Consider the following 13,211-nt stretch of genomic DNA (forward strand, 5'->3'; position numbering starts at 1 on the left):
CTCGGAGGAATCCGGTGATGCCTTCAGAGCCCGCGCCAACAGGTGGCACCCGGAATAAACAGGAAAAACGGGGATCAGAGAAATGTGTGCACGGCGGGGCTGTGACACAGCCGCGGATAAAGCGGCGAAGGCAGGGAACCACCGGTCCTGCGGCAGGGAGCGCCTCGCTCCTGCAGGGACCCAGCCCCGCATCACCCCAAAGAGCCCCAGCGGGGCTCCCGTGCCCTCCGCGGCCCCGGGGGGGGACAGGTGACACCGCCAGGGCCGGGCGGGGCGGGGGCAGAGGCGGGGCAGCCCCGGGGTCGGGAAGGGGCAAGAGAAGCAGCAGGGCGGGCAGGGCGGGAGGTGGCGGGACGGTGCGGGGGTGTCAGCATCATCCCGGGGGTGTCAGCAGCCCGTCCGTCCCATCCCATCCCATCCCATCCCATCCCATCCCATCCCATCCCATCCCATCCCATCCCATCCCATCCCATCCCATCCCATCCCATCCCGTCCCGTCCCGTCCCGTCCCGCCCCGGCGGAGCCCCGGTGCCAACCCGCGGCCGCACGGCGGAACTGCAGCCCGGCCCCGCAAGCGCCCCGCGGTCACCGCTCCGTGCCCCGCCGGGGGGACCGGGGGGACCGGGACGGGCCGTGCCCGACCCCCGGCAAACCCCGGCCCCGCCCGCAGCCCTGCCCCGCCCCGGGGGTTGTGCGGGTTCCCCCCGCTGGCGAACGGGGGGCGAAAAGTAGAACTGAACCGGCGGCCGCTTTCACCTAAAAAGGGCAGAATTTGAGCGCCGGTAGCGGCGGGGGCCGGCCCGAGCCGCGGGGCTGGCGGGCTCGACGGTCCCGGGGCGGATCCCGGTGGTTGCCACGGTGCAACGGGAGCTCCTCGGTTAAAAATAATGTGCATTTATTGTTATTGTTATTTCTGGAGGAGCACCGGGGACTCTGGGGCTTGCAAAACCCGGCCCGGGCTCGCCCCTCGAGGCACGGCGGCTCGCGGAGGAAAATGGTTCGGTACAGAGTGAAAGGAGGATTTTCTGGTGTTGGGCTTTATTTTCACTTGTTTTAAGGAAATTTGCGTTCCACATCGGGCAGCGCGGAGCCGGGAACGCCGCCGCCCGGCCGGCTCCTCTCGGATGGACAGTGCCGGTCTGCAAACACCGCAGGACCGAGCCGGGCACCGGGAAACACCCGGGGGCAGCGCGGGCACAGCAACCTTCTCCTCCTCTCCCCCGGTTCTGCCCCCGCCCGCCCCGCGGTTCGGGGCACCCGCGGGGCTCGGGGAGCCGCCGCCTTCGTTGTGTTTGTTGCCGCAGAACCGGTGGCTTCGCCACGAATTTTCTCGCCAACGGATTCCGGCCGGAGCCGCCGGCGCTGCCCGCAGCCGCAGTCCCGGGGGAGCTGCCGGGGCCGCGGGGGCTGCGGGCGCCCCGAGACCGCCGGCGATGGGGCGGGTCACGATTTTGGGGAGGGCGGGAGGAGGTGGTTTGGGAGTCGGGGTTTTCAGCGCAAGCCGAGACGCGAATCCCCCGCCAGGTTCGCGAGTGCCGGTGGTGCCGGTGGTCCCCGCCGCCTCCTCCCCGCCACGCTCCCGCCACCGCGGGGAGGGCGCGGGCGGCGGCGGCCGCGGGAGCTCGGGGCGGCGGGGCCGCGCTGTGTCCGCAGCCGCGGCTCCGGCCCCAAACCGGCCCCACCGCACCCCAAAACCTCCCCGGCGGCGGCGGCGGCCAGAAACCACCGGAGCCCCGACGTGCGCCCGCCGGGGCGTGTCCCGCATAGACCACGCCCCTTTGTCCATAACCCCACCCGCTCATTGACTAACCACGCCTCTTTGTTCATAGCCACGCCCTCCGCCCAGCGGGAGCGCACCGATGGGCGGGGCCAGAGCCCGCCGCGGGGCTCCCATTGGCGGCGCGGCCCGTCCGTCACGGCCGCCCCGCCCCGCCGGGGCCGGCAGTAAATACGGTACCGGGCGGCGCGGCGGGGCCGGCAGCGGGGCTCGGGCTCGGCACGGGGAGCCGGCACAGGGAGCCGGCAGCGGGGCTCGCACCGGGAGCGGCACCGGCACTCGGCACGGAGCGCAGCGCAGCCACCGGCGGCGAGCCCCGGAGCCGCGCGGGCCCCGATCCCCCGCGCCGCCGTTCCCCCAGCGCCGCCCCGCCGAGGACGGCGCTCCGCCGGCACGGAGCGAGGCAGCGCGGGGCTCGGCCGCCGCCGCCGCCGCCCACCGAGCCCCGCCGGGTGCCCGCCCGTCCCGCCCGGCTCCCCGCCGCCCGCCGTTGTGATGCGTATTCCCGTAGACCCGAGCACCAGCAGGCGCTTCACTCCCCCGTCCACGGCCTTCCCCTGCGGTAAGATGGGCGAGAACAGCGGGGCGCTGGGGGCCCCCGCGCCGGGCGCCCGCGCTCGGCCCGAGGTGCGCTCCGTCGTGGATGTCCTGGCCGACCACGCCGGCGAGCTGGTGCGCACCGACAGCCCCAACTTCTTGTGCTCCGTGCTGCCGTCGCACTGGAGGTGCAACAAGACGCTGCCCGTCGCCTTCAAGGTGAGTCCCGAGCCCCGACGGGACCGAGCTGCGACCCACTCGCCCTTTCCCCTTTAAATCGCTCCCGACATCACCGCCGAGGGAGCCCGGGTTATTATTTTTAATCAAATAGCCCAGTTTATTATTTTAATCAAGTCTCCGCATTGCCCCGCGGTCACGGCATCTTAGATATTCCGTACAGTTAGGAGCTTTCAGGCAACTTTGAAGTTTAATGAGATGGAGGTTAATTACCTTCTGGGAGAGGGAGAGCGAGGCAGGGAAGGGAGATCTAATCTGCGAAAAGTCGAGCGAAGAGCTGAACCCCGGTGCCTGCTGCGCTGCCCGGGCTCCCCGGGGCACCCCCGGCCTGGGCATCCCCGTTAGCCCCGGGCCGGCCGGGGGAAGCCGAAACCGAGCCGGGAGCAGCGCGGGGAGCGGGGCAGGGCGGCCGCGCGGTCCCGGCAGCCCGCAGGGGTGAGGGCGGCTTCAAACCGGGTACCCCGGCCCCGGGCGCTGCTCCCCGGGAGGGGCTGGGGCCCTTCCCCGGTGCCGCCGCTTCCCGCGGCCGCCCCGCGCTCGGCGCCGCTTGATTTTGGTCCCGAATCCGATAAAATAAACGCACAGACTCCTCCGACGGGGCCGAGGGTGGCCCGACCCCCTTCACCCCCTCCCCGCGGACCCCCCGTCTGCTTTTAACCCTTTTCGAGCTCATTTTCCCCTTCCCCCTCCGATTTTCTCAGCCTCCCTCGGGGGCTCGGGCTGCTTTTGGTTTTGCTTTGGGGTTTTTTTTGCGCGGGTTTAGGGGGGGACCGTGGCGCAGGTTGGCTCCGGTGGAGGTCGATCGGAGCCTGAAATGCTCTGGCCCTGCCCTAGGTCGTAGCGCTCGGAGATGTCCCCGATGGGACCGTGGTCACGGTGATGGCGGGGAACGACGAGAATTACTCGGCGGAGCTGCGCAACGCCTCTGCCGTGATGAAAAACCAAGTAGCGAGATTTAACGACCTCAGATTTGTTGGGAGAAGCGGCAGGGGTAGGTACCGGCCAGGAAATGGTTGGCCTTTTTATTTGTTGTTTTTTAAGGGGGGGAAAAAAAAAGAAAAAGGAAAGAAGAATGTTTCTCTCTTTTCTTATTATTTTATTACTATGTTTTGTATTTTTTATTTTATTTTTAAATTTTATTTTGTTAGTTTATTTTTAAATTTTATTATTATTATTATTATTATTATTATTATTATTATTATTATTATTATTATTATTATTATTATTATTTTATTCTATATTATATTTTATTCCAACCGTGGCTTCGTTGCCGGGAGAAGCCCCCCGGCCCCAGAGAGGTTCCCGAGGATGAAAGGGATGCAGGAAGGATGCGGGAGCAGCCCCGGCCCCGCCGGCCGCTCTCCCTCGCTCCTCTCAGGGCTTCTTCTCTGTCCAGGTGTCGGGAATGGGCAGTGCAGATGAAAAACAATTTAAAATACAGACATAAATATATCCAAATGTCTGTAAATCTATCTAAACACAAATAAGGCGGCCCCGTCCCGAACCTTCCCCAATTTCCCCCATCACGCAGGAGGCAGAGGCGGGTGAGCAAACCCCACCTGGCAGCTCGGCTTTAAATAGCGAAAATCGAGAGTTTAAAGTGAAATAAGAGCGCAGAGCTCGGCCTGCGGGGCTGGCACGGGAGGGAGCTGCGGCTGCTCGGGGGGGATTTTGCTCCATTTCCCCCCGCCCGTGGCAGGGAAAAGCAGGAGGGCAAAATTTGGCTTTTCCAAACAAATCCGCCCGTGCCACCCGAGCAGAGCGAAATGAATCCCCTGGAAATGCTGAGCACGGAGCCCTGCCCGCCCTCCCGGTACCTGCGTTTCCGAGGGTATAAACAGAATTTCAGCATTCCATCACCAATGGGCGCTGCACATCGAAGCCCTCAGTCCTGCGTTTGAGCCCGAATCAGAACTCGATATTTTAATGGCCATATGGCAGCGCTTTCTCTAAGGCTCCAAATGTATACACACAGTGTCAGATATATTTTGACTTCTCCGCATTAATTAAAAGCAGTGATGTTAGGAATTATTTGCATGTAATAACTGTTTACTTGTTCCTCTTTATGAAACTTGAATAGTTTACATTCTTTCATACATTTCCTTTTTCCTGTTGGCTCCTTCTCCATGTTGCAGTTTCTTTAAAACTCTCCACTTAACTGGTTGCAGGTTGATGGATGGAAAATGTTTTTCTTTTATGAATTAAGCTTTCATTTCTGTAATCAATTATTCTCTTAGGCTCTTTTCTTTCTGGTTGGGCTTTTTTCCTTTTTTTTTTTTTTCTTCATCCTCGCACAAATTTCCAAACTGAACGCAACCCAATCTCAGCGTGACTCTTGAATTCATTATTAACTTGCTTCCTCCGCACTCTCAAGCTCGGAATTAGCAGGAGTTGGGTCTCATGAAGCCCTCGGTGAATAAACTCCTTCCCCGGGCAGAGCGGTGGCGGCACCTCCGCTGCCTCTAACGGGCGGGACTCGGGCGTTAATTATTTTAATTTTTTTTTTTTTTTACATATTCGTGTGGGGTGAGGCTTTGTCATATTCGGAGAGGAACAGCCCCGCCGGGGCTCCCTGAGGGCGGCTCCGTGGGGTTTTCTCGCCGTGTCGAGGGTGGATTTCAGTCCCCGTGTCTGGCGCTGCTTTGCCGGCACGGGGCTCTTTTCTTTCAGAGCAATTTGCTGTGAAAAATCGCCCCTATTGAATTTTTATTCCGGGTGTCGCACTCGCTCTGCCTCGTTTGGCTCCATCCCAGACAAGCCCGGTGCTGCTTTCATTTATCCTGGCAGAAATTTGGAGTCGCTGTGGAATATTTCGCTGCGTGTGTACAAATGTTTGTGTAAATCCGAAGCGAGGACGTGTGGATCCGTAAACACGGATCCCGCTCCAGCCCTGCCGTGTGCCCGAGCTGCAGGAGCCTGCAGAAGCCAGGCTCCCCTTGGGAAAACACCAACTTGAACCGGGCCCATTTGGGTATTTTTAGTAAAAAAATGTCAGGGATTATTCCCCGGCGCTGTGGGCTGGGAAGAGCCGCTCCTAAATCCCCCTCAAAAATAAATTCAAATCTCCAAGTGCAAAACAAAGATGGGGAAAAAAAGAAAATCAGACTTTTTTTTACTCAGGTTGAGCTGTACAAAATGAAAATTATCCCCGCTGCATCCCCGCCTGCTCTCCCAGCTGGAATCTCCCCCCGGAGCATCCCCTGGAGCCGCCGGGGCTCCCAAAGCCGCGATCCAGCCCCGGGTCCGCTCTGCCGGGGCTCGGTGGGGATGAGAAACCCCAGCCCGGCTTCCTGAGAAGGCGGGAAATGACTAAAAGTGATGCTGGGGCAGAATCATCATTTTCGGTTCAGGGCAGGTTTCTGAGAGAGGCAGAACCGGGCTGGGTTTGTGTCTGCAGCGAGGGACTCCGGGGCAGGGAGGTTGTTTCACGTGGAGAATAAAAACTTCAAGATTATAATAATAATAATAATAATAATAATAATAATAATAATAACAAATCAATCACTATTAATGCGGTATAAACAGGGGCACGGAGGTGTCGGGCTCAGCTCTGGGGCTCTGTGCCTCACAGCCGGGTTTTGCCACATGCTGCCTGCATTTATTTAGGGAATTTGAAGCCCTTCAAATTCCCTAAATATTTGCTCCTTCAAATTCCCTAAATTATTGCTCCTCATCCTCCTCGCCCCGGGCTCTGGCTCTGCCAAGGTTTTCCCCCCAACCCCTCGGTGCTGGTTGTTTTTGCCGTGATCCCCTGGGATCCTGGCTCATCCCCGTTGCTGCAGGTTGGCAGCAGGGGCTGCATCCTCGGGGATTCAGAACGCAATAATTCTGCTTCTTTTGCCCTCCCAAACGTTCCTCTCTGTGCAGAAAATGAGCTGAAGGTTTGTGCGCTGCTCATTCCTGGTTTGAAAGCCGGGGTAGAGGCGGGGATTGGTGCTCGCTGTCGGCTGTAGAACCCGCATTCCCTCCTTGCCGTGCTCCCTGGAGGAGCTCTCCCACCTGGGATAATTCCACGATGCTCTCTGGGGGAGAGAATTTCATTTTTTCCCCCGGTTTATTCATTTTTTCCCTCCTAGCTGGATAAATCCTGCTTAGTTTTGCTGTGGATATTCTCAGGTCCGACCCCGTAGAGAGACGATGGTCAGGATCTGAAAACCCCTGACTGCTTCAGGGGGAAAGGGAAAGGAGGTGGTTCCTTACCGCTTTTATCTGTGCAATAGAGGCTGGAGGAGCAGAAACCCGTCCCAGCGAGGTTTGTACCTGACACCCTGCCGGGTTCACACCTCTGGTACCTCGGCAGTCCCGCAGCGATTGCTGCTGGGGCTGGGTCCGAGTGGTTTCTGCAGCCTCCTCCCTCCAGCCGAGGGTTTCCTGAATTTGGGGAGCCTGGGGCAGAGCTGAGGCCCTTCCTGGGGGGTTTCTGTTCTCCCACAGCCTCCTCTGGGCCAGACACTGAGCCCAGCACAGGGCGAGGGGTTGGGGTCAGGGTGGTGACACCTTCTGTGATGGTAAAGGCAATTTCAGGCTGTAGGTAGAAACTTGTTCTGCTGGGGCAAGGGGGGCTCTCCTTGCAAACTTTGGCTCCCAAGAGATTTTCAATGCTTCATCCCTTTTTTTTTTTTTTTTTTTTTTTTTTGTTTGCAAAAAGGTGACAGGTTGGTGCTTCAAAAGCACCTCTGCAACCCTCCTCGAGGGTACCCAAGCCCTTTCCCGGGTTCCTGCTCTCTGGGCAGGGCTGCGAGAGGGGACAGTCCCTGCAGAGTTCTCTGTCTGCTGGCCGGAGCTGGCCGGGTTCAGTTCCCATTTTGCAGTTCTCGGTTTTTGGCCCTCCCGCGGGTTCCCTCGTGGCCGAGGCCGAGCACGGCTCCCTCCGAGTGGGAACAAGCACAGGGACCGGGCCCTGGATCCCTGCGGGTGATCCCAGCTCCATCCCAAGGGCGCGTCCCGGAGGGGATCCCGCACCCAGCGCCGACCCAGGGCTGGGTCACCGCGGAAAAGGGGAAGCGTCCGAGAGGGAAAAGCCCCGGGGGCTGCCCTGGATGGAGGGGCCGATACGGGCCCAGGGCAGGGGACGAGTGACTTCTCCGTGCGGCTCCAGGGCTGCGTCTGCCGCAGCCCCCGCCAGGCGCTGTGTCGGGGCAATCACGGCTCGTTAAATGCAATGATGTGTGCGGGATTCCTGTCCCAGCCCCTCTCTCCCGCAGCAGCTGAACCCATGTGGGATCCTCACTTCTGTTTATTTTTGTTTTCCCTCCCTCCCCACCCTCCTTAGGGAAAAGCTTCACCCTGACCATCACCGTGTTCACCAACCCCACCCAAGTGGCCACCTACCACCGAGCCATCAAAGTGACCGTGGACGGACCCCGGGAGCCCCGCAGTAAGTGAGGGGCTGGTTTGGGGTCTGGCAGCGCTGGTAACTGTGGGGAGGGGGTGCAGGGCCCGGGCTCTCCGTGCCTGAGGGACGCAGGGTGCGGAGCTGGCGCACGGAGCTCGGGGACGGCGTTGGGGTGGCACCGTTGGCTGCTCAGGTGTTCCCGTGTGTCCCTCCCTGCCGGCCTCCTGCTCCACATCCCATCACGGAGGGATGGTTTGTAGCTCCCTAACCCACCTTGGAGGGATAATTTCACAGCTCCAGGTTGGGATGTTGGGAAAACTCTTTGGGCTTCGCTGGCAAAAGCGCGAAGGGCCCAGCCTGGCTCTGCACAGGGGGACTGGGGCGGTTATGAAACCAGAGATCTGTGCTCGGCCTCGGCGGCTGATTGCTGGCTGATTAAAGCAGAAACGGCGCAGGTTCCCTGGGTGCCGAGGCGGTGTCTGCCCTGGCACAGAGCTCCTTCCCCTCGGCTTCGCGGTGGTTTCGCTTTCGGGCTGTCAAAGGCTGGGGCTGGCAGCGCCCGCGGCCGGGGGCTGAGCCTGGAGATACCAGAGAGACTCTGCGACCGCAGAAGCGTCTCTGTTGTGCTGGGGAGGCTCTCCCGGGGGCAGATGGTGCCTCGTGGTTCGGGGAGGCTCCGGGAGCTGCCCTGCCCGGGCTGCCTTTCGGCGTCGGGCTGCTCGGAGCTGCCCTCGGCCTTCCAGCAGCCCAGGGACCCTCTCAGGAGCCGCTGCCCGCAGAGTTTCCTCTGCCACGAGGATGATTTGCCCTGTGGGACCCCCTCTGTTTGCTGGGATCCCGTCCCTGGGGGCTCCATCCCCGGCTTTGCCTTCCTGCCCGCTCAGCACCACCCCGGGACTATAAAGCCGAGTTTGTTCCCTTTGCGTGTCAGGCTGAGGTGCCCGCAGTGGGGGGAAGCAGTTTGATCCTTCAGAAACGCCTCCAAAAACATTTGCTGTTGATGCTGTCGCTGGGCCATCGGTGCCCCTTGATGTCAGGCCAGGTGGAGGCCGTTACCTCGGCCAGGGCGTTTTATTTGCATCGGGCTTTGGAGGATTTTCCCCCTTTCTTGATTTTCTTTTGGAGCCTGTCGAGGATGGATTTAGAAGCTGGAATGCAGGAAATCCAACGCTGCTGTTGTGGGGTTTTTTTTTTTTTTTTAAGCCAGAAACATCAGGCAGGTCCCTGGTGTGGGACACCTGTGGGTTGTGGTGGGTGCAGGGGCTCAGCCCCAGGGCTGGGCAGGGAATTTCACAACTCTGCCAGGAGTGTCAGGAATAGAAACCAGCCCTCCTGACTGCTGGCTCAGCCCCTTATCAGCTGCATCAGATCGCCTTTCTAATAATAATAATCATCATCATCATCATCCTCACCATCAGGAATACATAAATAATAATACAAGGTGAGATAGTTGCTACTCTTGGAGCTCGGTTTGGCCTCCCTGACAGCCAAACCCAGGTGAATCACACCTGTTCCTCCTGAATTTCAGCATTTTACCCCAGAGCTCCCCATCCCTCATTTCAGTTTTCTGATACGGAGGCCGTGGCAATCAGGGAATGGAGCAGCTTGTCCTGGCTCTGGTGAGGGGTGCCCTCCCTGCTGCAAGGACAGCGTTTTCTTGGTTTTCCTTTTTATTTTTGTGATGATTTCTGGACCTCAAATTGTGCTGGAAGTGTTGGCTCCTCGAGGAGACCTGTGTGGGGTTTATTTGCTGCTTGTGCCCTTGCCTGGTGTGGGCCCCAGAGGTTGATTTCTCCCCCATCCCTGCACCCCCAACCCATAAATTGCTGATAGAAAAGGTTTAGACCCAAATTGTGGCTATTTTGGAATTTTTTTTCAGGGAATCATAGATTTATTGGTCATGTTTTGGCTCCCAGTTTGACCCTGGTGCTTGAACTCATGGTTCACAAATTTCCAATGGGAAAAAAACCCACATTTTTAAAAGAATTCCTTTCTTGCCACACTTTTGAATGAAGACAACAATTGCTAAAAAATAATGAAAAAACACCTTTCTCCCCTTCCTGCTCTGCAGAAACCCTGGGTGTGGAAACAGCAGCTGTGAAATGATCCTGGAAAGCCGAGGTGCTTTTCCTGGTTCACCTGCCACTGGGTGGCTCCCGGGCACAGCACCCTGGCAGTGCCAGCTTTGGCATTTGGGGCTGGCACAGCCCTGGTGATCCCCACCTGGGGCCAAACACTGAGGCTCTGCCTTGCTTGGCTGAGGGAGGTGAGAGCTGCCAGCAGGAATTGCAATTTTTATTTATATTTGTACATACTATATACACTTTTTAACATATATATGTTAATGTGTGTGTGTGTGTATGTGTGTGGACATAAAAATAGATGGAATTTTTTCCCCTTCTTGGCTTCAAAAGATGGGCCATGGTGTGTGCTGGCTCCTGGTGTGGGGATCAGCTCTGGCCAGGGCTGGAGGCTGATGTGGGGCTGGTGGAGAGGACAAAACCCATCCTTAATGTGGAAAGAATTGGCCATTTGTCTTGGTACCCTGGGAAAGGCCCGGGCAGCGCCTTCTCAGCTGCAGCAGGATCCCTGCAGCCAACATCCCTGTGGGCTCTGGGGCCAGGGCTGCGGCTGGGCCCCACCTCTGGGCATCCCATTCATCTTCCACCCCTGGCCATGGCTTTATCTGAGCCCTTGGGCGAGGCTTTCAACTCAGGCTGTGCCCAGCCCCGGGCCCCGAGAGCAGGGGGGAGGCTGGGGAGCGCAGGGTGAGGGGCAGAGCCCTGCCAGGGCAGGGGGGCACGAGGGATCCCCAGGGCTGGCACCGCTGGTGCCTTCCCTGCAGCATCTCCTCCTCAGGCCCTGCTCCCTCTGAGCTCCTTTTCCTCCTGCTCCAGCTCTTTCTGGCTTAGATCTGGACAGGAAAAAAAAAAGGACATTCTGTCAAGTTGGCACCTTAGCTCTAAACAAATAGCACAGCGGGTGCCAAGTGTTGACATACTTTGTACAAACAGGAAGTAATAAAATATTTGAACTTCCTGTGGAATTTCCTCCTTTCCCCCCTCTTTCTGCAGGCCTGTGTTCAGGCTGCAGAGCCCTCTCACATCCACAGCTGCTGCAAAATAATCCCCAGCAGGCAGAAGCTGGGGAGCTGAGGGGCTGGGAGCTGCACGGGGCTGTTCAGTCCATTCCTGGGGAAAAGGGAGCATCCCCAGGGCCCCCTCAGACCCACCTGCTGCCTGCTTCCCTTCCCCTTCCCCTCCCTTTTCCTTCCTTTCCTTCCCAAGGCTCTCACCTTCTCTGCTCTCACTTTTCCTTTCTCCCTCCCAGCTCTCTCAGCTCCAGCCCCTTTCTGCCCAGAACTCTTGGGCAAAGTCTTTTTTCCCCTTTTAAATTCCTTTTCGTCCCTCTTGGACTGGCGTTTTTATTTTGCTACCATTCACTTTTTAACCTCTCTCCCCACTTTCTAAATCCCTTTTGGATTTAATCCCTTCTTTCTGGCTCCCACCCCGTTGCTGCTGTCCTTGTTGGGGAGGGAAGGGGGACCAGGAGGATTTGTGGGTCCCTGTGTCCCCCCTGTTCCCTGCTCAGCCCTGTGGACGTGCTGGCTGTCGGTGCCCTGTTCATTGTTGGGGTGTGCATCAGAGATTTGGTGCTGTTGGTCGTGTCCCTGCTCGGTGTGACCACAGCAAGTGACAGAAACCTGTCCCCAGGACAAGGGGGGACAGGACAAGGGGGCTTGTGGCCGCAGCCCTTCACATCCCCTCTCCCACCTTGTCCCTGCAGTTTTTTCTTGCTGGGCCCATCCTGCCCAGCCCCAGGTTCCCTCTGTGGCTTTTCCCTCCCCCGGAAAGGCTCCTTGCCCCCGGCTGTGGCTGTCCCCAGGCTGTGGCTGTCCCCCTGTCCCTGTCACGTAGCCAGCGGGTGGGAAAGCTTCTCACCTCCCCCGAGCGAGGCGTTTCCAGGAACCGCCGCTGCTCTTCGGCTTTCAGACTTCTGAGAGCTCAGCTGAGAGAGGGTTTCCCTCCCACGGGAGCTCACAGCCCCGTGCTCTGAGCTGGGAAATGGGGGGTTTGGGGTGTGCTGAAATTAAATGGGGAGTTTGGGGTGTGCTGAAATTAAATGGGGAGTTTGGGGTGTGCAGAAATTGAATGGGGGGTTTGGGGTGTGCAGATCTGAGGAGTTTGGGGTGTGCAGAAATTAAATGGGGAGTTTGGGGTGTGCTGAAATTAAATGGGGGTTTGGGGTGTGCAGAAATTAAATGGGGAGTTTGGGGTGTGCAGAAATTAAATGAGGAGTTTGAGGTGTGCTGAAATGGGGGGTTTGGGGTGTGCAGGAATGTGGGGTTTGAGATGTGCAGAATTGAGCAGTTTGGGGTGTGCAGAAATTAAATGAGGATTTTAGAGTGTACAGATCTGAGGAGTTTGGGGTGTGCAGAAATTAAATGGGGAGTTTGGGGTGTGCAGAAATTAAATGAGGATTTTGGGGTGTGCAGACACGGGGGGTTTGGGGTGTGCAGAATTGGGGTGTGCAGGGAGTGGCACCCTCTTGTCCCTCCTGTGCAGATGTTTGTGGCATTGCTGTCCCCACGGTGCTGGTTGCCCTCACCCCATGCATTTTGAACTCGTGGCTTGAATATGAGGTAAAAAAAGCAAAAATCCTGTGAGAAAGATGGGCTGAGAAGGGGAAATCTTGGTTTGGGAGCGCTGTGGGAAGGTTGGGATGGTGTTCTCTGGGATGGCAGCTCCAGGAACCTGGAGATGGGGAAATAAAATACTCCCAGTCCAGGGACACAGGGAAATTGGGATGTCCTGGGTGGCAGACGAGTGTGGGTCAGCCTAAAATAGCTGAGGATGAGGAAGATGGAGTGGGGTCTTGGGATGGGAGCCAAAGAGGAGCAGGGGCAAAAATGAGCCCCTGTTCCCGTATTCCTATGGGCAATTTGGGGACCTCGAGGCAGAGATCCAGAGATCCTGTGCTTTCTGCACATTCATCCTCAGAGATTTGGGAAGTGCTTGGAGGATAAATTATTGGAGAGTCTTGTGCCTCTCAGAAGCTGGAGTGGAGACCCAGGACAGGGGTGGGTTGTGCCAGTATTGTCCAATTCCAGATCTTTATCTTGGCCAAAAGGCTCCCTCGTGGGGCTGCGTAAAACTTGAGCTGGAGATGTTTTCTGTAATTAAAAGCAGACCCGGTGCTGAAGTGCTCCCGTGGGGTGATAGTTTTGGGTATTATTGAGGTCTTTGTTTTATTCCCCTGCTTGTCCTTAGCTAGAAATAAATACACAGACAGTTCCCAGATTGTCTGGGAATAAGGAAAAAAAAA

At 58.0% G+C, this 13,211-nt stretch overlaps 1 protein-coding gene across 1 annotated transcript in view; it reads left to right on the forward strand.

The window, feature by feature from the left end:
- Window positions 1-2,039: 2,039 nt before the first annotated feature.
- The window catches only part of RUNX3 (RUNX family transcription factor 3), a 34,890-nt gene continuing 23,718 nt past the window's right edge, over window positions 2,040-13,211 (forward strand). Inside the window, exons 1-3 of the mRNA XM_054648269.2 lie at window positions 2,040-2,533; window positions 3,386-3,542; window positions 7,824-7,928. Coding sequence (XP_054504244.2) covers window positions 2,273-2,533; window positions 3,386-3,542; window positions 7,824-7,928 — 523 coding nt within the window. The 5' untranslated portion in view covers window positions 2,040-2,272. The remainder of the gene's footprint in view (window positions 2,534-3,385; window positions 3,543-7,823; window positions 7,929-13,211) is intronic.

Source organism: Agelaius phoeniceus, chromosome 22, assembly GCF_051311805.1.
Source record: "Agelaius phoeniceus isolate bAgePho1 chromosome 22, bAgePho1.hap1, whole genome shotgun sequence".
NCBI classification, from domain to species: domain Eukaryota; kingdom Metazoa; phylum Chordata; class Aves; order Passeriformes; family Icteridae; genus Agelaius; species Agelaius phoeniceus.